General features: G+C 46.1%; 1 protein-coding gene and 1 pseudogene across 2 annotated transcripts in view; both read right to left on the bottom strand.

Moving 5' to 3' along the window:
- Window positions 1-5,259: 5,259 nt before the first annotated feature.
- Window positions 5,260-26,079, bottom strand: part of LOC135049882 (uncharacterized) — a 220,811-nt gene continuing 199,991 nt past the window's right edge. Inside the window, exons 18-19 of one of the 2 annotated variants that reach the window (XM_063955839.1) lie at window positions 9,872-9,966; window positions 5,260-5,686 (exon numbers count right to left, since the gene is read on the bottom strand). In XM_063955839.1, the coding sequence (XP_063811909.1) occupies window positions 5,507-5,686; window positions 9,872-9,966 (275 nt within the window). In that variant the 3' untranslated portion in view covers window positions 5,260-5,506. The remainder of the gene's footprint in view (window positions 5,687-9,871; window positions 9,967-26,079) is intronic. The other variant, XM_063955840.1, reaches the window with a different exon arrangement.
- LOC135051736 (5S ribosomal RNA) lies at window positions 12,970-13,088 on the bottom strand (annotated as a pseudogene).

Genomic DNA, 26,079 nt, shown 5'->3' with positions numbered 1-26,079 from the left:
GCACTCTCCCACCCAGTTTGGGTGCTTTGGTGCATCCCCATGGTACTTAATGGACCCCAGTATCCTCTAGGACGTAAGAGAAAATAGGATTTTAATTACCTACTGGTAAATCCTTTTCTCGTAATCTGTTTAGGATACTGGGCGCCCACCCAGTACTTCGTGTTATCCTGCAGTGTTACTTGTTCAGTACTGTTGTTGGTTCGGCTGTTGCTGTTCCTCATCAAGTTTGGTTAGCATGGCTTTCCTCTTGTTTTATGTGAGCTGGTTCGGAATCTCACCACTATCCTTTAAATCCTTCTCTCAAGGTATGTCAGTCTCCTCGGGCACAGTTTCCTAGACTGAGTCTGGTAGGAGGGGCATAGAGGGAGGAGCCAGTGCACACTATCAAATTCTTAAAGTACCCAAGGCTCCTAGTGGACCTGTCTATACCCCATGGTACTAAATGGACCCCAGTATCCTCTACGGACTATGAGAAAAGGATTTACCGGTAGGTAATTAAAATCCTATTTTTTTATACCGTAGCTGCAAGTGATTATGGGACTGGTCTAAAGTTCCAAGGCAAATAGAAAAATAACATAAGAAAATACACTGCGCTTGCTGGTAATATTAAAAATAAATGTTCTGTGGGGCTGTGTGCTCATAAATAAATGCTAGGAAACTTGTGCTCCAATAAATGTATTTAAAACATACACAATAAATTCACATAAGTAAAAGCTGTATAAATAAAAAGAAGGGGATAAATCACCTTCTATTTCTTCAATGAGCACTGGATGTAATAGTTACAAGTGAACTTTATAGAATAGATACAATTTATTACCTACTAGATTCTATCAAACTTGTGGTTAGTAGAGAAAATAGGCTCTCTCACAGTGTTTCAATGAGCTCCGTTGACGATATTTTATAGCTGTTCCGCTAACAAATAATTGCAGATGGTAGTAAGCAGGCTGATACAGTAGATGGTTAGTAAGCCATACTGCATTCCCAAACGCATGTTATGCATTCCAGTAGAAGCATAAACACATACGTGTTATATATGTGTTTATGTATATATTTTTTTAAACTAGGAGACTCGTGCATTGTGAAAAAAACTTTTAAAGAATTTTTAGAAAAACTTTTTAAACCCCAAATGTAACTAAATAAATATGCCCCATTTGTATATATGGTTATTTATATGTATGTATATTCTTTATGTGTGTAAATCATGGCTTACTAATTGGCATTTAACCAGCTGAACACAATTAATGAGCAGTGACCTTTTTAAAAGGGCCACACAGACTATGGAGTGTATAGTCTTAAAAGTCCCGGTGCATTGTGGGCCGAAACGTGTTGATGACGGTACTCCTAGACCTCACCCCTACAAAACTCTGACATTACGCTGTCGCTGCATGCTACAGCCAATATTGTCATACATTGGAGAGACACAGAGCAGCACAGACCCTCCCGGACCTGGCATCCACAGCGGTGAGTGCCTCACCATCGGAGTAAGGGAGGCGGAGATTAGTAACAGTCAGAGGACCCCGATACCATTTGGACCGAGGGGTAAACATTACTGGTCAACCTAACAGGGGGGCAGATGTATTAACCTGGAGTAGGCATAAGGAAGTGATAAACCAGTGATATGTGCAAGGTGATAAAGGCACCAGCCAATCTGTTCCAATATGTAAATTAAGTAGAAAAGAGAGATGTATCTGCACTCTATGCAATCAAATACCAGTTAGATTGTATAAACTGTAGACCCCATTGAAGTGTCTCGCTCTGATAGTAGGGATATTAGTATGGGGGTGCGGCCCGTGTGCAACTCGGATTAATACAGAACAAAGGAGAACCAAAAGTAGTTGCCTAGTTGGGCGCACAGGAAAAATTTGTATTGATTTGATTAGTTTTAAAACTTAGCTTTTAATGCTATACCTTCTAAAATGCCCCCTTTATACGGGGAATACACAGCAAAACATAGAGGTTAAAAATTCATTACATACAAACATATAGTGAAAAAGAAATGAATAAGTGTAGATAGATTTAAAAAGGCGGTATTCCACTATTACTCCAGCAATGTGTAGGAATGTGATTATTATTGGAGCTTCTGAGAGCAGTGTCGGACTGGGGCATTTAGGGCCCACCGGGGGGAATGCAGTGGTAGGGGCCCATGTTAGGGGTGTGGCCAGTCTGCAGAGTGGGTGTGGCCTGTCACCTCATTGGTTTGAGTAACCATGTCAGAGTGCAACTTTTGGGCCCCTTCATAAATATATACAATAAATTCAGCTGCTGCATGCATGATAATGTACCAGATTAATAACAGCAATGTACTATAGAAAATACACCATAGTCCAGTATAAGGTAACATATGTATAATGTATAATTCAAGTGCACAGTCTGGAACCTGATCCTTAGAGCAGGAGGTGGGCCCCCAGGCAGTGGGGCCCACCGGTGGTTTCCCCTGTACCCCTGTGGGCCAGTCCGAGCCTGTCTGAGAGTCTGGAGTGTGTTCACTGACACAATTTTCCAATGTGTTGTGGCTTTATCAGATGCACAAATTCATTTGTCACAATAAACTGCTGTTGTGAATATGGTGTGTGTTTTACTGTATATTCACAATACTGTAAACCTTTATTATTTGTTTAATGCTTTAATATAATACACACATCCATCACATGTTCAGTATCACTAGTATATATCGAACAGAATAAAGGAGAAATAGCCTATTGCTCTGAAGTAATGTGCATGTCACTATTTTGTAGCTAGGACACTGTAGCAGCCTGCATTTAATATAGTATTCGCTACTTTAGTATCCTTTAAGCTACAGGTGTACTCAGATACAATGTGTCAGAATCTACTGGCCAGTTCCCTTCCTTTAATTGTAACTAACTTGTGCTAGAGAGCTGGCAGAAATATTTCTGGTCGCGGGTAAACCAATGACCAGGACACCACAGTCATATAAATTTTACTAAGCAGAGCAGTTCTACTATGATACTGCTGTGCAATCAGCGAATTATGCACTGAATCCGACACATTGACTGTTGACACTGCTGTTGCTAATAACAGCGCCACATAAGCATCAATTATTCTCAATGCTGGCTGAATAAATTCATCTGCAATTCTCCATTACTCTCTATTGCTCCCTAACGACCAACACTGGCTATGAGTACAATTCTATTAACCCCAATGTACGGGGGTGCCGGTGGAGGCCTGTTCAGAAATACTTTGCCAAAACGGCGGCACATCACACTCCTAATTATAGCAATGTTGTAGATTGAAATAGAAAGTATTCTAGTGATACTGAACATGTGATGAATGTGTGTATTATATTAAAGCATTAAACAAATAATAAAGGTTTACAGTATTGTGAATATACAGTAAAACACACACCATATTCACAACAGCAGTTTATTGTGATAAATTAATTTGTGCATCTGATAAAGCCACAACACATTGGAAAATTGTGTCAGTGAACACACTCCAGACTCTCAGAAGCTCCAATAATAATCACATTCCTACACATTGCTGGAGTAATAGTGGAATACCGCCTTTTTAAATCTATCTACACTTATTCATTTCTTTTTCACTATATGTTTGTATGTAATGAATTTTTAACCTCTATGTTTTGCTGTGTATTCCCCGTATAAAGGGGGCATTTTAGCATTAAAAGCTAAGTTTTAAAACTAATCAAATCAATACAAATTTTTCCTGTGCGCCCAACTAGGCAACTACTTTTGGTTCTCCTTTGTCCAATATGTAAATTAACAGGTAGGATCTGATTGGCTGGTGCCTTTATCACCTTGCACATATCACTGGTTTATCACTTCCTTATGCCTTCTCCAGGTTAATACATCTGCCCCAGGGTTTCTACTATCTGCAAACACAAACGGCAAATAAACGGGATGCCGGCAATTAACTGTGATTTATTTCAGTGCTAATACTGCTTTCCCTGGAATGTATAACCCACGTTTTGGATTGTAGCTTGGCTTACTAACCATCTATCAGCCTGCTTACTACCATCTGCAATTATTTGTTAGCAGAACAACTATACAGCTTTAAAATATCCTCAACGGAGCTCATTGAAAGACTGTGAGAGGTCCTATTATCTCTACTAACCACAAGTTTTGATACAATTCTATCTATTCTATAAAGTTTACTTGTAACTATTGTATCCAGTGCTCATTGAACAAACAGAAGAAAGTGATTTTTCCCTTTCATTCTGTGTGAGCATATTTATACTGCTTTTATTTATGTGAATTTATTTTGTATGTTTTGAATAAATTTATTAATGTGGAGCTCAAGTTTCCTAGCATTTATTGATGAGCACGTAGCCCCATAGAACATTTTATTTTTAATATTACCAGCAAGCACAGTGTATTTTCTTAGGTCATTTTTCATGTAATTGTTTACCTTATTTGAGACCTAAATTAAAATATGGAGTTAATTTAGATTCTTTCAAAATTATTATACTGGACTGCTTGTGCTATATGCCTAATAAACACATTGGTGGTAGACTTAATTTGTAGTGCCGTGCTTGTACCTTAAATACATACAGGACTGGATAAGTTTTCACAAACTAGGACACTATAGGATTCAGTATGATATCCCAGCTGTCGGGATCCCAGCGGTCATGAGAACGACGCCAAGATCCTGACAGCGATTACACAGTGTCCCCTCGCAGGTGCCATGATTCGAGCCCGGCGACGACCTTAGGTAGCCACAGGGTTATATTCCCCCTTGGTTGGTGGCGTGGACCACCACCCAAGTGAGGATTCCAGCCGGTGGTCAGGATTCCGACCGCTGGTATTTCACCGGGTGTCGGGATTCCAACGTCGGTATCCTGACAGCCGGGATTACGACAATCAGCAACTTGAATGCCTCCCCACAATATAAACATACACAGATTTGGGTGTAGTATGGCTGACCGGCGGTCTCCTGACCCACGGTCAGCTTACCGACGCCGGGATCCCGGCAGCATACCGACGCAGCATACTCGGTTGTGACCTGCGCTCGCCACGGGTTCTATTCCCATTCTATGGGTGTCATGGACACCCACGAGTGGAAATAGTCCCTGTTGGTCGGCATGCCGACCATCGGGATACTGAGCCGGCGGGATGGTGGAGGAGGTCATGTGACTGTCGGTCAGCAGACCCCCGGTCACATGAATACCACCCACAGATTTACCCCTATGACCTGTAGATCCTTAAAACCAAGAAACTGCAAAGACCAGATTTTGATATATACATACAGGACTGGATAAGTTTGCATAAACTAGGACACAATTGATTGTTTCTTAAATATATTTTATTGTACTGTATTTATGTCTGCCATATGTACACAGTTTAAATGGTGGACCAAATCTTTTAAGAAAATAGTACAATACAGTCAGTTAAAAATTGTCTCAGTGTTTTTCCTTAATTTAGAGTTATGTGGTGTTCAGCATGCCATCATTGTGCACTTTTCAAAATTATAGGTACATTTTTACTGGGTCCTTAAAAAAAAAACGAAAATGACTTGACATATTTATGAAAGGTTATATTGTATATTTAACATTTTCTGGTAACCTTTGTTCACTTGATCTCACTGCAGCTGTAAAGCGGGCTTCTGTCCGCATTTTTATTGCATGGGACAATTGCTTTGATAATGTCGTTCGCTTGGGTTCATCCACACAGTCTAGTTCATTTAACTCCAGTTCACGACCAAATATTTCAATCTAAAAAAATAAAATAAAAGCAGAGTTAAAACTTTTAAAACAAAAGCATTCATTGTAAGTTGATATTTTATGGGGCATATCCAATTAGGCACAGGGTTACAGTGTGGGAAAAAGCTCTGTGTTTCATGCCCAGAGCTTTTCCATGCACGGTAAATACTTGGGTTACACAAGGTAAAATAGAGATTCTGCATAAAATGTGGAAGATGCGAGGCTCCCATACAGGGGTGTATCTAGGGGTCCGAGCGCCCCTGGCAAAGTAAGGGGCTGGCGCCCCCCCTACACACATTTGGAATAAGGTGTGAGTATTGGAAATGTGGCATGGTCTTCTGGGGGGAGGGCGTGGACACAATAGTACTTCCAATTCAAATTATGCCACACAGTAGTGTCCCTTATTCACATTACAACGCACAGTAGTGTCTTGTATTCACGTTACACCATCCCTCCCCCCTAACCCACCTTTCCTACAGCCTGACCTTAACCTGCCCCCCTCCCCCAAAAGCTTCTTCAGTGGTGCCTAACCCTAACCCACCCTTCCTAATCTCCCTCCCTGCAGCCTAACCCTAGCCCTCCCGCCCTCGCAGCCTAACCCTAACCCTCCCACGTGGCTTGCCAGTACAGACTTTGGCACCAACTCAATCCGGATTTTGCCATTCTGCATCACTATCTATGTTGGGATGCCAGCATCAGCATTCCGAGCAGTTTCGGGATGCTGGCGTCAGCTGTCCGATCGCCGGGATGCCAAATGCCGGCATCTTGACTGCATCCTGAATGAAATGCTAATGAGCTGCAGTGAGATGAGCCTCAAATGAACCCAGCCATTAACCAAACACCATTAGTTGGATGGTAGAAGTACTTCCTGTTAGAAAAAACATCTGGGGGCCATCACTTCCAAGATAACATGATCAATTATACAATTAACTGATATACGTTTCCTTGAACATGGCCTTGAAATAGGTAAGATATGTATTTTCTTTATTACACTCAACAAGTTAAAGTTTTCGCTTACTTACTACTTAGATACATCTAACATGCATGAAAATCGTGTAGATTTCCAGATTCTACAGTCCCTTCTCCCAAACACTGCCACTTTTTTATTATCGTCAACAACAAATAGATCTATAGCACTGTGCTATATAACAATTGCTGTGTACCTGGTGAGAGTCTGTTACTGCTGGAGCGGCGCCGGTGTCCGGCAGCACCGCATTTGTAATCAGACTCACAATGAACTACAGTTCCCAGCAGCCCTTGCTGCCAGGAGCTCCCAGCAACAAGGGCTGCTGGGAGCTGTAGTTTATTTTGAGTCTGATTACAAGTGCGGTGCTGCCGGACACCGGCGCCGCTCCAGCAGTAACAGATTCTCACCAGGTATAGTCTGACAGTACTGCTTTTCTATCCTTTGGCCGCGGGTGGCACAGCCAGGCGGCGCCCCCTCCTTGCCTGGCGCCCCTGGCGAGTGCCATCCTGGCCAATAGGTAGATACACCCCTGCTCCCATACATTAAGGGGCGAGTTCCGTAAGGATTACAAATTCTGCTAATTAGCAGAATTTGCAATTCTTTTGTTAGCATGCTGAAGGCCGCCCAGCAATCTGACCGCCGCCTCCCCCCTTCAACAAGCAGAAATTAAGGATGCCTCCTGCTGGCACAGTTTAGCTGTGCCAGCAGGAGGCCCACCGGCACGCCCCGTTTACAGGCCATGCCCTCGCAACGCTCCATCTCCGCCTGGGAAATGGAGCGTTGCCGCCCCCCCCCCCCCCCCCCGCACACACACACAAACGCCCCACATATGCCTCTACCTGATTGACAGGCAGAGGCATTCCCAATTTCTGCGGGGCACCAAATTCTGATGTTCTGATGTTGTTTGACATGTTACACGACCCCCTTTCCATTTGAAAAAACTGAATTAGATTCAAGATGGCCGATTTCAAGATGGCGCCCATGTTTGGTGCATACCCTGAAAGATAGCCCACATCACCCATACCTTACTGGAGTATTTCGTTTTCCCATTTCATGCACAGTTTTTGAAACAAAAGGGTGTACTGCGACTTTTGAATCACCCTGTATAATACAGGCAGGTCATTCTATAGTGTGAGAAAGATGCAATACCAAGGGGTCTCCTCAGGGGCGTATTAGCAGAGGAGGAAACCCCTCTGTAGCAGGCAGCACAATTTTCTGAACACTAGGGGGCAGAGACTGTATTGCGCATATCTCCGGGGAAATGTCACGGCGGCCATTTTACCAGAGATTTCCTTAATGTGCATGCACTAAACACCGGGAAAATGGCTGCTGCGCAAATTTCCCGATGAGTTGTGGAGAGTTGCTTCCGTGACTGGGGACTCTGGAGAGGTGAGTATTGAACAAATGTGCAGGGTGTGTGGTGCGGGCACCGCACACACTGACTGCACCCATTATAAATACGCCACTGGGTCAACTGACCACAGAATATTTGCTTGACCTAACGGATGTTTTCAAGGGGTAATCGCAAACAGTAAGTTTACCGTGGATGTATCTGGGGGTTTTGATCATAAAGGTTATACGGGGACTGTTTAATTGCTGAATATACCATGCTTGACCCTATTAGCTAACAGCATCTTCAGCAATAGTTATCGGGAGAGGGACAGCAATGGCCACGCATGCGGGCAGCACGGCTGTTCCCTGAAGCAGAAAGTGAAGTGATCCCATTAGTGATTTGCATTACACAACACAGGCATGGGCTTCTATCAGAGACTCTGTGCTGGCATGCGTATTTTAATACACTCTGATGATTCATAATTTTTGGACAAGATAATTGGTGCAAAGAAATAATTATAATAAATAGACCCCCAAGTGCTCACCATACAGTATGTAGGGCACGGGCGTCTTAATAGAGAAGGAGGTCTGTATCCAAACTCCTCTGTCGGGGCCCCCTCCTCTGCAGCCGGCGCTCGTCAGCGTAAGAGTCTGAACACTAGTGGGTGCACAGACTCTATTGCGCATGAGCAAATCTCCGGGGGAATGGCGCGGTGGCCATTTTCTCAGATTTTCCTACTGTGCATGCGCAAATCTCCAGAAAAATGGCCGCAGCGCCATTTACCGGAGGTTTGAGGAGAAATGTTACTGCTGCGGGGGACTCCGGAGAGGTGAGTATTTAAAAAATGGGTGCAGGGTGTGCGATGCAAGCCCCTCTGAACCCCGGGGGCCCGTGTGCACCGCACTCATTATAGATACGCCACTGATGTAGGGTGTCTATACACCCACATCTTCATCCTTTGTGAGGTAAAATGTAAATAGACCACAAGCTGATCACTGTAGGGGAAAAAAATAAAATAATTACCCCCCCCCCCCAAAAAAAAATCAAAAAAAAAAAATCTGCTGGTCAGAGGAGGTAACGAACGCTGGTCATTGTGCAGGTTCTCTGATTCTTGGGCAGCAGCGGGGAAAGGAGGAGGGGGTGGCACTGTGTTGCTGGTGGTAGAGGGCTGTTTCTGCAGCTGCAGGGGAGCTGGGTTGTTGGTGGTGAGGGTTTGTGTCAGCGGTGGGGGTGTCAACAGAGCCGGGCAGCAACAGTAGGGATGTATGCGCGGAGACACTCTCACTGTATTTCTTCTGAGAAGTGTGCGAAGGGGATTCGCAGGGACAGAGATTTCTCGCAAGCTCTGTCCCTTTTTGATATATTCAAGTGACACAGTATTTCCTAAATTCGCAATGCAAATTTAGGTTAAAAGATCACACTATGACTGCCTTTGAAATGCAGATTGCAGTAAATTGGGGGCGTAGTGTAAATGATCCACAATGGGCCTGATTCTGAGGCGGATGCAAAGTGACTGTATTTGCTAATATGAGATACGGTAATCTAATGCAGAATCCGTGCACCTGTAAGGAGGAAGCAGAGCTGCCTACTGATTTTATGCCAACCACATCAACTGTCATCTTTAGTATGATCAGTCCCATGCTAGGTCCAAGAGATCTATCAGAAACAGGTTTCCCTTCCTCGTCCGCACTACTCAGAACACACAGGCCCATGACACAACCATGACAAGCAAACCAAACTGATCTCTTGCATGTTGCATGGAAAATGCTATTATATGGTAAGAATCGCTATGTGCGCCTGTGTAGAGAGAACTGCTCAACTCTCTGGTCTGTGTGACGTGTATAGTGATTGCCTACATTTGCAGTACATGTGCACATGGCTACACAAACTACAGTACCTCTGCATTCTTCACATCTTCTCTGTAATCTCTGAGATGCTTTTTCATAATCCCATTCAAAGTATCTCTTTCTGCCACAGTTTGACCATTAATGACTAAAAGAAAGGCAAAGTTACAAGACATTATCATTATAAACCTGCCAACATTGCAACAAACATTTTACATGGTGCACACTGGAGATATCGGAAGACCAGTCCCAAAGCTTCACAATGTGCTTCACACAATAAGTTTTAGGCAGGTGTGGAGAAAATGCAACAAAGTAAGAATGCTTTCAAAAAGAGAAGTGTTAATAGTTTATTTTTATCAATTAACAAAATGCAAACAGAAATCTAAATCCAATCAATATTTGGTGTGACCACCTTTTGCCTTCAAAACAGCATCAATTCTTCTAGATAGACTTGCACACATTTTTAGAAGGAACACATCAGGGAAGTTCTTCCAAACATCTTGGATAACTAACCACAGATCTTCTGTGGATGTAGGCTAGTTCTTAATGACATTGACTGTTTGGGGTCGTTGTCCTGCTGCAGAATACATTTGGAGCCAATTAGACGTGTCCCTGATGGTATTGCATAATGGATAAATACCTGCCTGTATTTCTCAGCATTAAAGACACCATTACTCCTGACCAAATCCCCAACTTGATTTGCTGAAATGTAGCCCCAAACGTGCAAGGGATCACCAATATGCTTCACTATTGCCTGCAGACACTCATTATTGTACCGCTCTCCAGCCCTTCAGCAAACAAACTGCCGACTGTTACAGCAAAATATTTCATATTTAGACTCCTCAGTCTATAGCACCTGCTGCTGTTTTTCTGCACCCCTTTGTTTTTGTGCATAGTTGAGTCGCTTGGCCTTGCTTCCACGTCGTAGGTATGGCTTTTTGGCCGCAACTCTTCCATGAAGACCACTTCTGGCCAGGCTTCTCTCTACAGTAGATGGGTGTACCTAGGTTCCACTGGTTTCTGCCAGTTCTGAGTTGATAGCACTGCTGGACATCTTCTGATTTTGAAGGGAAGTAAGCATGATGTTTCTTGCATCTGAGGCACTAAGTTTCCTTGGATGACCACTGCGTCTATGGTCCTCAACGTTGTGTCAGGTCTGGGTTTGTGTCTGTTCCCGGAGGGGGCACTAGTGTGTCAGTGGTGGTGCGATGGGGGAAATGAGGAGACTAAATTAAGTTCCTGCGCATGTGTGCAAATGGTATTTATTTAATAGACACAGGAAATATAAGTTACTGGAGCAATGTAAAATGTAAACATATGATTCAGCATGGAAGCTGATAGAGTCTCTGAAATAAACAGTCACTTAGCAATAGTTCGGTCTGGCAACTGATTGTAACTGGGAGCAACAGATGATCAGTCTGGGAATCGATGTTGAACTGGGACAATATATGGTCGGCCTGGAAACCGATGCTAAACAGGAGCAGATGATGATCAGCCTGGGAACCGATGGTGAACACAAAAAATCGATGGTCAGCCTGGGAGCCGATGGTGAATTGTAACAGAACTACACAGGCAGTAGGTATACTTGCTGTAATGGAACCGGGGTTGGCTTAGCAGGAGACAGCGGGTGGGATGTATTAAGATACATCGCCGCCCCTTGCCGGTTACCGCAGCGATGTTGATAGCATATGTACTAACATATGCAATCAATATCGCGATGCGGTGACGGAGGCCCCCCGCGATACCTGTAAGGTGGTCTGCGGGGAGTCTCCGTCATCTCCCTGGGGTCCCCACACTGGCTAGACACCGGGAAGCAGCAGCAGGCTGCCCCCGGCGCCTCCTCCTCACCCCTGCAGCCGGAAGGATGTCCGGCTGCGTTGCTAGGGGGAGGAGGAGATTACCTTCCGGGTAAGCCGGGGGGGAGGAAGGTAAGCCGGGGGGGAGGGGGGTCGGCATCTGCGGCGGTGTCGGCGGGTTGCGGCAGTCGGCGATAAGAAGCCCATTGGCTTCTATAGGGTATCGCCATCCAGAGATGGCGATACCCTGGACGCCAAAAATGCGGCGGTAGGGTGTTAGTAAATTTGAAAATGCGGTATTGGGGGGTTTTACCGCATTTTTGCTTTAGTACATCCCGCCCAGACTGAGAATTAGAACAGGATTCTTGGTGCAGGTGAATTATCACAGTATTGCTGCAGAATGATAACGAGCAGATGAGAGTGGTAATGCAGCACCTGTAGAGAGTCTCCGACTGCTAGTGATTGCTGGAGCAGAATGCAGATGGTGCTGCAACCAAACTGGTTGGCTGGTGCCCAGGACCGGCGCTACCCACTCAGCAAAGGGATGCAGTGCAGGTAGGCACCTGGCTGTTGAGGCGCTCTCCCTGCTCTGCATCCCCGTGCTGCCACTGCACCTGTCCCCCTGCTGCTGTTACAAGACACAGGGCGATCGGGCACAGGTAACATTAGATGTGATAATTTTTATATAGAAGAAACCAAAGTTGGACAGTGAGTTACCCTTGTTCATGGGAAGGAAAAAATATATATATTCTCAATTTTTTCCTATTATATGCTGTCCTGGATGGTGGTGCGCCCAGAGCCAGAAAGTACACAGACTTACAGGGGGAGGAAAAAGAAGGCTCTTGTGTGGGCGCACTCTTGTAGAAAGAAGGTTAATACAGTGTGAAAATTACAGAATGCTTAAAACATAACTTTTATTGATAATAATAAACCAAGATTCTCCATCCCAAAGATCCATGAAAGAATAAAGAGTTGCAAAAAAAAATGTTAAAATGTTCTGGTCTCTTTATTTCAAAGAGTGTTCGGAAAGGTTGTAGACACTGAATTGTCATACCCCCATTACCCCTGACCAGTACACCCTGTATTACTGAGACCTAGGGGTGGTCAAACAAGATATTATTGGTAAGTCCGAATAACTTAACTTGGATTGAGTAGAATGGTTACCATTGGTCACCACACTGTTGATTAGATACCTGAGTTATGTACAAATACCATATTTATAGACAAAATTAGAGGCATCAAAATACAGTCAAGGAATATTATGGCTAAACACAGTAATAAAGAAATACTTGATAGAATTAGTGGTGATACTGCTGTTGGTGTCTCGTATCACATGGAGGAGGAAATTAATTCCTACTCTACAACACCAGGTATTCAGAGGTAGTCTCCTCTCCTGATACTGACCTGGCCCAACGCTGTTTAGCTTCCAGGATCGGACGAGATCGGGCGCTGGCAGCGTGATATGGTAGTAGAGATTTATGTGTACACCAATGAGAGTGCACCTATATAGGAAATTTAGAGTAGGAAATAAAGAGAGAAGATAAAGGAGATAGAAATGAATGAGTAAGGTAGGTGAAAATATGTGGTTCTGCTTTCCACGTTAGACACGGTTCAGAAATTCCCACAAATGTGGTACAGTGCTCCGTGAATCGTGGATGAGAGTCCACGAAAATGAGTGAACAGAGAAATGTGGTAGATAATTTTCTTAGTAAAGGGACTGATATAGCAGGCTAATTGAGGGTCTTATGAGTATTGAGAAAGACTCCCTGACGTCCTACCCTTTAGTTCGGGTGGGACTAGAAAATATGTTTTATCTCACAAGAGAAGATATCATTTAGAGGGAAGTATATTATCATATATATTTACAAAATGTTGTTTTGAGTAACAAAATTCCACCTGTAAATAAGTTCTCACATTGTCAGAGAAAGCATGCACGAACCACCATGCGTAGAATATTTGCGATAAGCAACAGTATAAAATCTGTTAATTTGTTACACGATAGAAGGGTATATAACCCACTGAAAATGATGTATGAGCCAGAAATGTTGTCCCAATATAAATACAAAGAGAATACAGTAAGAATAGCCTAAGAAAAGAATAACTTATCTATAATAATTCAGATGCCAAGTTATCTACAGATAATAATAAAAAACTATGGTATGAAGAATAATGCAGGCCTGGCCTCAGTTTAAAGACTGAGATTTTGGTCTATATCAGAGAAAAAAAAACCTATGTCGGATTCACACTGTATAAGGTAGATGCAAATAGGGTTAAGCAATTTCCCTAGATAAAATGTTGCTATCTGTGGGACGTGACCACAAGATAGATGGGGCTTACGAATCTCCAATCTCTCCAAAAAAACAGGTAAGCAGGTCAGATTTACATCAGGTATAGAGATGGTGCCATGCGCGGACTGTATGAGCGGACACCCCTGCAGAAAACGCGTTTCGCCCGTAGGGCATGCATGCCTACCTGACCCTCTCCATGAGGGAGAAAATGCTCTGTTCCTGGACTTTCCTGGTAATGTATGATTGCCATCACCTGTGGTGAGCTAGTTAATTGATAAGAAAGGTGTTTCACCACAGGTGATGGCAATCATACATTACCAGGAAAGTCCAGGAACAGAGCATTTTCTCCCTCATGGAGAGGGTCAGGTAGGCAAGCATGCCGTAGGGCTTGTTCACTTCTGGGTTCGGTATAGTCAGGTGGGGGGACAGGTATTGAAGCAACTGTGAGGTTGAATTAACCAATGATGTGGACGCAAGGGCGGGCGCTTGATTGCCGCTCGCGTCCAGGGTTGCTAGGAGCTATCGTTACGGAGGCGGGATCGCTATCTTGCGAGATTAGAGCCGCCATGTTGGTGAAGGGAATAAGGGTTACGGATATGGGCGAGCCTCGGGCATCAAGTGCGGGACCTGCATGCCTTAGTGAGGGAGGGATAAGACGGCGCTTAGATATGTACTAAGGGGTATGAGTGTAGCAGGGGAGCGCTATATTGTGGATCATGAGGGAGACCTGTGGAAACAATGAGACATATATTAGCATAGAGTGTGGACGGAATAGATAGATAAGTGTCTCAAGAGGCTAATAACGCCATCTTGGTTGAGGGATAAATTAAAAGAATGTGGGCAACATAGAGTGCAGGTACAGGCCTGTGGAGCTATTATAAAAGAGGATACAGTAGCGCCTAGTTACACGGGAGATTAGTGAGGAAAGAGATGAAGAATATTGTATAAAATAGTGATAGAATAGAATGGGAATAGGAAAAAATAAAATAAATAAAAAATGAAATAAAAAATAAAAATAACATTTTTTAATTGGTTTGAAAACCATAGAATAGAAGGGAATTAGTTATAAGGTGTGAATGATACACCAATAAGGAAAGTAGAGGATGTGGGTCCTGCATGACTAGTGAAGACCTGAGTGTACTAGTGGTGTAAATGGGGGAGGCGGTAATCACGGAAAAAAGGGAGACAGGCGAACACAGGCTATTAGAAATTGTGGGATAAAAATGATAGGTGAGGAGGTGTGGAGATAGGAAAAGGATGAGTGTGCCTAGAAAGAATGTAAACAAAGGGGACAGGGACTGTGAAATGGGCTGTCTGGGATGGGCTGACTGGGATAAAAGAGAGGGGAAAGAGAGAGAAAGAAAAGAAGAGGAAACAGTGAAAAAATAAAAGTAAAATTGTTGAGTAGTGCAAATAAATATAATAATATTAGTAATGATAACAATGATAGTAATTGGAAGTAGGATGAGCGAAGACTGAAGTGAGGTGGCAGGAACATGGACAGTGAGATGAAAATGGTGCGTGTACCATGGGAAATGTGAGAGTGATAGGACATGGGAATCTGTGATGTGGTTAGAAGAGGGAAGGGGGGGAGGGGAGAGAAGGATAACACTATTCTGCAGATATGTGCGTCATGTGCAGGGCCGGACTGGGACTAAAATTAGGCCCTGGCATTTTTGAAGCACACAGGCCCACCTCTGTGACTCCTCCCCTTACTATTCCTGACTCCTCCCCACTTATTAGTCTATGTTCTTACAAATATAATTAATATTCTAACAACATACAGGCGTACATCATTCTCTATTAAAATATACACAACCAGTGGTTGAAGTGGAAATTTTTAAGTGGGGATATGTAAATGTGAGGTTTGTAATTAAGCGCGCACTCCGGAAAAGGGGGCGTGGCCACTCAAAAGGGGGCATGGCCTTCAGTGTAGTTTACCACACCATACACCCCTTATACGCATTATGCACCACAATAGTAGGACCCCTTATACTATCTAGTACTGCTGCCCCTTTCACATTATACCACACAGTATGAGCCAAAATTCACATTACAGCACCCGGTATGAGCCGAAATTTACATTATATGCCCCCGATAGTGCAGTGCCAGGTATACAAATGCCCCCACAGTGCCAGGTATACAAATGCCCCCACAGTACCAGGTATACAGATGCCCCCACAGTGCCAGGTATACAAATGCCCCCACAGTGCCAGGTAAACAATTGCCCCCACAGTGCCAGGTAAACAATTGCCCCCACAGTGCCAGGTATACAAATGCCCCCACAGTGCCAGATCCACAAATGCCCCCCACAGTGCCAGGTATACAAATGCCCCCACAGTACCAAGTATACAAATGCCCCCACAGTGCCAGATCCACAAATGCCCCCACAGTGCCAGGTATACAAATGCCCCCACAGTGCAAGGTATACAAATGCCCCCACAGTGCCAGGTATACAGGTGCCCCCACAGTGCAAGGTATACAGATGCCCCCACAGTGCCATGTATACAGATGCCCCCACAGTGCCAGGTAAACAATTTCCCCCACAGTGCCAGGTATACAAATGCCCCACAGTGCCAGCCAATTGCCCCCACAGTGCCAGGTATACAATTGCCCCCACAGCAGCCAGTGCTGCAGCTGCTTACCGCTGCTGCACTGCTGCTGCTGCTCCTCCTCCTCCAGGCTGTGAGGGACGGGGGTGAAAGCGCCGGGCGCCCGCCAGCGCGGCTGTGTCTGGCGCGGCAGCGTATAGCGTTCAAACCAGCCGCCGGTTCGTGAGCCAATTAGAGCTCGCGGACCGGCGGCTTCTGATTGGCTGCCGGTCCGCGAGCTCTGATTGGCTCACGAACCGGCGGCTGCTTTGAAGTCCGCTATACGCGCCGCGCCAGACACAGCCGTGCTGACGGGCGCCCGGCGCTCTCACCCCCGTCCCTCACAGCTCTCCAATCTTGACAGCTGAGACGCGCTGCCGCCGGACTGAGCGGCAGCGCGTCTCAGTGACCGCTGGACCGGCCCACGTGGCCATTGGCCCTTCTGGCATTTGCCAGAAGTGCCAGATGGCCAGTCCGGCCCTGGTCATGTGGTGGGGGAGAGAAAATGAATGAAAAAGTGGAAGTGGAAGGTGGGATAAAATGTGAAATTGGGGTGGCGGGGGGGGGATTATATATATATATATATATATATATATATTTATTTATTTCCTTCTTTTTAAATGATGGGGAGGTGCATCTGGACTAAACCAGGGTTTGAGTGCTGTGAAAAGTGAAATTAATAAGCTGTGAGAATTGCATGAGATAGGGATGGTGCCTGAGGTATGGAAATACAAGGATAGGGGAGCTCAGTGTATGCTACTGAGAAGTGCAGTGGAATCTTAGAGTTGAAAGAACTAGACTATGTATATTTACAAAAATGAATGAAAAAATGAGATAAATAATAAATCACAAGAAAACTGCATAGTTTATGGTTCCATTAAGACCAAAGGGTTTAAGACTGTTGAGGCGAAAGATCCACTCGCTCTCTTTCTTATAGAGTTCTTTAGTTATATCCCCTCCTCGTATGCCCAGTTGAACGCGATCCAGGCCAAAGGACTTGAATTCTTTGATAGATCCTTTGTGATGAAAGTGAAAGTGCCTGGCAACTGAGGTGAGTTGTTTCATCCGTGCAAGGTCTCTAGAGGCGTTGCGGATGTTTCCCAGATGTTCCAGCAGCCTCTCTTTCAATTTACGTGTGGTCAATCATACCAATGTATTTAAGGTTACACCCACAGGTTATGCACTGCTGCTGTCCCTGTCATACTGTGCGACAGGCACCGGCAGCTTCAAGGTAAGCCTCCAGTCCAGTGTCGGACTGGGGCATGAAGGGCCCACTGGGGGAATGCTGCCGTATTGGCCCATGTTTAAAGGTGTAGCCAGGTTCCAGTGGGGGCGTGGTCAGCCACCACAGAGCTTTGGCTAACCATTACATGTTCTGTGCCCCTTGATAAATATATAATAAACCAAATCATTGTGAAGTATAATGTAACATATGTATAATGCATAAATCCAGTGCACTAGGATAGTCTGGAACTTGATCCCTAGAGGAGTAAGGCCCACCGGTGGTTTCCCCTGTTCCCCTGTGGGCCAGTCCAACCCTGCTCCAGTCCACCACCACTTGATTGTGTTAGTCAGAAAAGGGGGCAGAACCTCAATGGACAGATGGGGCGGAGATTCACGGGGCAGAGTTACATGGTTACCAGGCTGCCAGAGACCCAGAGAGGTAGAGCTGCTGCTTGTACCGTACTGTAGGGCCGGCAGCATGAAGCCTACTCTCACCTTCCCTCCCCTGTGACAGTGCAGTGGCCGTAAGGGACCCAAAAGGGGGCGGAGCTACATGGGAACAGGCTTCAGCACCCTGCTACACAGGGGGATGAGCTGCTACATCTCCGGCCTGCCAGACTTCTTTAGGTAACTGTGTGTGTGTGTGTGTGTGTATCTGTATCTGTGTATATGCATGTGTGACTGTGTATGTGTGTAATGTATGTACAGTATGTATGTGTGAGTGTGTGTATGTGCGGCATAATGTGTGTAAGCGTCACTGGTACAGGGGGCGTTAACGTGTGTAAGCGTCACTGGTACAGGGGGCGTTACGTGTAAGTGTTACTGGTACAGGGGCGTTACGTGTAAGCGTCATTGGTACAGGGGGCATTACATGTGAGAGTGTCACTGGTACAGGGGGCGTTACATGTGAGAGTGTCACTGGTACAGGGGGCGTTACGTGTGAGAGTGTCACTGGTACAGGGGGCATTACGTGTGTTAGCGTCACTGGTACAGGGGGAGTTACATGTAAGTGTCACTGCTACAGGGGGCATTACGTGTGAGAGTCACTGGTACAGGCGGCATTATGTGTGTAAGTAGCACTGGTACAGGGGGAGTTACGTGTGTTAGCGTCACTGCTACAGGGGGCGTTATGTGTGAGAGCATCACTTCTACAGTGGTCATTATGTGTGAGAGCGTCACTGGTGCAGGGGGCGTTACGTGTGCAAGTGTCACTGGTACAGGGGGCGTTATGTGTGAGATCGTCACTGGTACAGGGGGCGTTATGTCTGTAAGCGTCACTGGGTACAGGGGGTGTTACATGTGTAAGCATCACTGGTACAGGGGGCGTTATGTGTGAGATCGTCACTGGTACAGGGGGCGTTACGTCTGTAAGCGTCACTGGGTACAGGGGGTGTTACATGTGTAAGCATCATTGGTACAGGGGGCATTACATGTGAGAGTGTCACTGGTACAGGGGGCGTTACATGTGAGAGTGTCACTGGTACAGGGAGCGTTACATGTAAGTGTCACTGGTACAGGGGGCATTACGTGTTAGAGCGTCACTGGTACAGGGGGTGTTACGTCTGTAAGCGTCACTGGGTACAGGGGGTGTTACATGTGTAAGCATCACTGGTACAGGGGGCATTACATGTGAGAGTGTCACTGGTACAGGGGGCGTTACATGTGAGAGTGTCACTAGTACAGGGGGCGTTACATGTGAGAGTGTCACTGGTACAGGGGGCATTACGTGTGAGAGTGTCACTGGTACAGGGGTCGTTATGTGTGTGAGTGTCACTGGTACAGGGGGCGTTACATGTAAGTGTCACTGCTACAGGGGGCATTACGTGTGAGAGTCACTGGTACAGGTGGCATTATGTGTGTAAGCGGCACTGGTACAGAGGGAGTTACGTGTGTTAGCGTCACTGCTACAGGGGGCGTTATGTGTGAGAGCGTCACTGCTACAGGGGGCGTTATGTGTGAGAGCATCACTTCTACAGTGGTCATTATGTGTGAGAGCGTCACTGGTGCAGGGGCGTTACGTGTGTAAGCGTCACTGGGTACAGGGGGTGTTACATGTGTAAGCATCACTGGTACAGGGGGCGTTACATGTGTAAGCATCACTGGTACAGGGGGCGTTACATGTGAGAGTGTCACTGGTACAGGGAGCGTTACATGTAAGTGTCACTGGTACAGGGGGCATTACGTGTGAGAGTGTCACTGGTACAGGAGGCGTTACGTGTGAGAGGGTCACTGCTACAGGGGGCGTTATGTGTGAGAGCGTCACTGGTGCAGGGGGCGTTACATGTGTAAGTGTCACTGGTACAGGGGGCGTTATGTGTGAGATCGTCACTGGTACAGGGGGCGTTACGTCTGTAAGAGTCACTGGGTACAGGGGGTGTTACATGTGTAAGCACCACTGGTACAGGGGACATTACATGTGAGAGTGTCACTGGTACAGGGGGCGTTACGTGTGAGAGTGTCACTGGTACAGGGGGCGTTACGTGTGAGAGTGTCACTGATACAGGGGGCGTTACATGTAAGTGTCAATGCTACAGGGGGCATTACGTGTGAGAGTCACTGGTACAGGCGGCATTATGTGTGTAAGCGGCACTGGTACAAGGGGCGTTATGTGTGAGAGGGTCACTGCTACAGGGGGCGTTATGTGTGAGAGCGTCACATGTGTAAGTGTCACTGGTACAGGGGGCGTTATGTGTGAGATCGTCACTGGTACAGGGGGCGTTACGTCTGTAAACATCACTGGTACAGGGGGCGTTACGTCTGTAAACATCACTGGTACAGGGGGCGTTACGTCTGTAAGAGTCACTGGGTACAGGGCGTGTTACATGTGTAAGCACCACTGGTACAGGGGACATTACATGTGAGAGTGTCACTGGTACAGGGGGCGTTACATGTGAGAGTGTCACTGGCGCAGGGGGCGTTACATGTAAGTGTCACTGGTACAGGGGGCATTACGTGTGAGAGTGTCACTGGTACAGGCGGCATTATGTGTGTAGGCGGCACTGGTACAGGGGGAGTTACGTGTGTTAGCGTCACTGCTACAGGGGGCGTTATGTGTGAGAGCGTCACTGCTACAGGGGGCGTTATATGTGAGAGCATCACTTCTACAGTGGTCGTTATGTGTGAGAGCGTCACTGGTGCAGGGGGGTGTTACGTGTGTAAGTGTCAATGGTACAGGGGGCGTTATGTGTGAGATCATCACTGGTACAGGGGGCGTTACGTCTCTAAGCATCACTGGTACAGGGGGCGTTACGTCTGTAAGCGTAACTGGGTACAGGGGGTGTTACATGTGTAAGCATCACTGGTACAGGGGGCGTTATGTGTGTAAACATCACTGTTATAGGGGGTGTTACGTGTGTAAGCGTCACTGCTACAGTGGGCGTTACATGTGTAAGCGTCACTGATACAGGAGACAGTGTGTAGGCATTACTGGTACAGGAGCGTTATGTGTGTAAGTGTTACTGGTACAGAGGGCGTTACGCATGTAAGCATCACTACTACAGGGGGAGTCTTGTATAAGCGTCACTGCTGCAGGGGGCATTACGTGTGTAAGCATCACTACTACAGGGGGAGTCTTGTATAAGCGTCACTGCTGCAGGGGGCATTACGTGTGTAAGCATCACTACTACAGGGGGAGTATTGTATAAGCGTCACTGCTGCAGGGGGCGTTATGCATGTAAGCATCACTACTACAGGGGGAGTATTGTATAAGCGTCACTGCTGCAGGGGGCGTTATGCATGTAAGCATCACTACTACAGGGGGAGTCTTGTATAAGCGTCACTGCTGCAGGGGGCATTACGTGTGTAAGCATCACTACTACAGGGGGAGTATTGTATAAGCGTCACTGCTGCAGGGGGCGTTATGCATGTAAGCATCACTACTACAGGGGGAGTATTGTATAAGCGTCACTGCTGCAGGGGGCGTTATGCATGTAAGCATCACTACTACAGGGGGAGTATTGTATAAGCCTCACTGCTGCAGGGGGCGTTATGCATGTAAGCATCACTACTACAGGGGGAGTATTGTATAAGCGTCACTGCTGCAGGGGGGCGTTACGCATGTAAGCATCACTACTACAGGGGGAGTCTTGTATAAGCCTCACTGCTGCAGGGGGCATTACGTGTGTAAGCGTCACTACTACAGGGGGAGTCTTGTATAAGCGTCACTGCTGCAGGGGGCATTACGTGTGTAAGCATCACTACTACAGGGGGAGTATTGTATAAGCGTCACTGCTGCAGGGGGCGTTATGCATGTAAGCATCACTACTACAGGGGGAGTATTGTATAAGCGTCACTGCTGCAGGGGGGCGTTACGCATGTAAGCATCACTACTACAGGGGGAGTCTTGTATAAGCCTCACTGCTGCAGGGGGCATTACGTGTGTAAGCGTCACTACTACAGGGGGAGTCTTGTATAAGCGTCACTGCTGCAGGGGGCATTACGTGTGTAAGCATCACTACTACAGGGGGAGTATTGTATAAGCGTCACTGCTGCAGGGGGCGTTATGCATGTAAGCATCACTACTACAGGGGGAGTCTTGTATAAGCGTCACTGCTGCAGGGGGCATTACGTGTGTAAGCATCACTACTACAGGGGGAGTCTTGTATAAGCGTCACTGCTGCAGGGGGCATTACGTGTGTAAGCATCACTACTACAGGGGGAGTATTGTATAAGCGTCACTGCTGCAGGGGGCGTTATGCATGTAAGCATCACTACTACAGGGGGAGTCTTGTATAAGCGTCACTGCTGCAGGGGGCATTACGTGTGTAAGCATCACTACTACAGGGGGAGTATTGTATAAGCGTCACTGCTGCAGGGGGCGTTATGCATGTAAGCATCACTACTACAGGGGGAGTATTGTATAAGCGTCACTGCTGCAGGGGGCGTTATGCATGTAAGCATCACTACTACAGGGGGAGTATTGTATAAGCGTCACTGCTGCAGGGGGCGTTATGCATGTAAGCATCACTACTACAGGGGGAGTCTTGTATAAGCGTCACTGCTGCAGGGGGCATTACGTGTGTAAGCATCACTACTACAGGGGGAGTATTGTATAAGCGTCACTGCTGCAGGGGGCGTTATGCATGTAAGCATCACTACTACAGGGGGAGTATTGTATAAGCGTCACTGCTGCAGGGGGCGTTATGCATGTAAGCATCACTACTACAGGGGGAGTATTGTATAAGCCTCACTGCTGCAGGGGGCGTTATGCATGTAAGCATCACTACTACAGGGGGAGTATTGTATAAGCGTCACTGCTGCAGGGGGGCGTTACGCATGTAAGCATCACTACTACAGGGGGAGTCTTGTATAAGCCTCACTGCTGCAGGGGGCATTACGTGTGTAAGCGTCACTACTACAGGGGGAGTCTTGTATAAGCGTCACTGCTGCAGGAGGGCGTTACGCATGTAAGCATCACTACTACAGGGGGAGTCTTGTATAAGCGTCACTGTTGCAGGGGGCGTTATGCATGTAAGCATCACTACTACAGGGGGAGTCTTGTATAAGCGTCACTGCTGCAGGGGGCGTTATGCATGTAAGCATCACTACTACAGGGGGAGTATTGTATAAGCCTCACTGCTGCAGGGGGCGTTATGCATGTAAGCATCACTACTACAGGGGGAGTATTGTATAAGCGTCACTGCTGCAGGAGGGCGTTACGCATGTAAGCATCACTACTACAGGGGGAGTCTTGTATAAGCGTCACTGCTGCAGGGGGCATTACGCATGTAAGCATCACTACTACAGGGGGAGTCTTGTATAAGCCTCACTGCTGCAGGGGGCATTACGTGTGTAAGCGTCACTACTACAGGGTTCATTGTGTGTATAAGAGTCACTGCTATTGGAGGCATTATGTGTACTGTCCCTTTGTAAAGTATGGGAGGGTGCAAATTTATAGTTTGCAGTGGGGCGCCGAACACCCTAGCACTGGCCCTGCTGGTGCCTGTAGATCCACGGAGCACTGACAAAGGAAAGTCTCAGGAGACTGCTAGAGAATACTGGAGCAGAATGCAGATGGAGCTGCACTAAACTTGATAGCTGGTGTGTGTAGTTCCACCGAGCAAAGACTCAGGGGAATCTCTGAAGACAGGAGACTGGAGCCAGGAGAAGCGTTGTTCTAGGCAATGATACTTAGCAGGAACTCTGGCTATATACCCCCTGGTCAGCAGGGATTGGAGAATCAAGTCATGTGAGCGCTCCAGTGCTCAGGAGTGGATAGCACCAAGTCAGATGACTGCAGGTGTCATGGAGGTGCCCATACTCCGGAGATGGTGGAATACATCGGTGTACACGCTGTATGATAAGCGGGGTACACACTGGAGAGAGACTCTGCACATTGCAGCTAATCATGGAACATGCTGCCAGGCTGAGGATATGATCTCCGGAGGCCAGCACATCAGAGCACCAGTAAGTGACGTGATGCAAAATGCAAATTCCTGACAGTACCCCCCCTTTTATGGGTGGGCACCAAACATCAACATTGGAACTTGAGGATCCTTGTAGAAGAACTTGGAATAGCGAAATTCAGAAGAACTTAGGGATACACAAAAGCAGAGGTCCTCAAAAGTTTTCCCAACTTTCGTCTTCGGAAGAAAGACATTTGTCATCAGAACAAGTAGACCATTCACTGTCATTTAAGACAGAATTTACTTAATCTAGGAAGTCCAATGGATAAATTGCATGAGAACCTTCCCTAGGAACTGAAGTTTGAGGACACTTGATACCTGAAACTGTAGTTTTATGATAACTCGATTGACATCCGTGAAGAACATTCTTCTGAGAACCCGCAGATGTTATTGGCATCACTTCCTGGAGAAGACAAAGAAGGATAGATAGATAGATAGATAGATAGATAGATAGATAGATAGATAGATAGATAGATAGATAGAAGAAAGGATAGAACCTCCCATAATGTAACTTGAGTCGTCGTCAACAAACTCACTTTCAGAGTCAGAGTCCAGGTTTAGTGTGGTCATGGAAGTCTTTTGTTTAGGAACAACAATATCTGTGTCAACCTGTGGTCCAATGAATTTTAAACTATGTGAGACACCAGGAATGGAGTTAATGGAAGCGTAACCAACTCTTACGTCAACAGATGGTAGACTTTAAACTGGTTTTGAAGTTCTCCAATTCCTGTAATTCTTGAAATTTCTGATGCATTGATTCGACAAAGCCTGATTATGCTTGGAAAACGTTGGATCGAAAAACTGAGAACTGGAAGACTGTTCAGAAGACTGAGTAGATGCTGAACCCAGGGAGTCAATACTTTAATAAGTGTTGCTGTAAAATGGAGGCATGGAAGTATATGTAACTTTTAAATCCAAAGTCTGAGATCCTTGTTTTGACTTTGCAATGTTTCCTTTCTTCGCGGCTTGGAAATCTTTTGTTAGCTTGGTCTAATGTAGCCTGATCTTGCACATACAGCGATGCTGGGGAGGATTTAGCAGTAGGCAGATTGTTGACAAATTGGGCAGAAGGCCCAGATGGCTTCGAATGGCCTAACTTTAGAGCAAACTCCTATACTGCTTCGAGGAAGGCGGCAAGATCATTCAGTAGCGGATCTTTAGATTCGATGAGAGGATTTGCCCAATCCAGTGCTTTACCTCTAAAGAACAGGAGAAAATATCTGATTGCATTGACTGAAGTAATACTTATTGAAGATCCCGACTCAGTAACAGTGAGGTATTGGCTCGCTAATGCACAGAACTGAGTGTAATCACCATCAAAGTAAATGGAACCTGGAGTGAATGGACACTTGGGAGAAGGCTGAATGTCAATTGAAGTCTCAGAAGACAATGTAGGAGAGTAGAGGACTGTTATAAGCATTTAGAAGTAGGATCAACTTGAGATGCTCTAAGGTGGAGAGAGAGGACATCATCTCCAGAACTGACTGACAGGAGTTCCCAGCTGAAGTTGACTGGACACTAGAAACTTTATCTTGGGGTGAGATGCTTAGAGCCTCCATCTGGGTTGAGGCAATTGCGATATCTGCAAGAACTGTGGACTCTGGACATATTGAGAGGAGTTCATTACTTGAAACACTGGAGTGAACTGGATAGGGTTCGGAGGAACTGGAATCGGTAGGAACCAAAGGAGACTTTGGACAGACAGATGGGACTGGCTTGGGTCCAGAAAAGCTTGTACCGGCTGGGACCGGAGGAGTCTTCAGATTGACAGATAGGACCGGATTAAATCTGAAGGTGCTTGAATCGGCTGGAACCGAAGAAGGCTGATTTGGACAGCAGGTGTCATGGCGGCGCCCATACTCTGGATATGGTGGGATACGTTGGGGTACACGCTGTATGGAAGTGGGGTACACACTGGAGAGATTCTCTATACATTGCAGGCAATCATGGAACATGCT

This window comes from Pseudophryne corroboree, chromosome 2 (assembly GCF_028390025.1).
Source record: "Pseudophryne corroboree isolate aPseCor3 chromosome 2, aPseCor3.hap2, whole genome shotgun sequence".
In the NCBI taxonomy this organism is placed as follows: domain Eukaryota; kingdom Metazoa; phylum Chordata; class Amphibia; order Anura; family Myobatrachidae; genus Pseudophryne; species Pseudophryne corroboree.
This window is presented reverse-complemented; position numbering and strand designations above follow the sequence as displayed.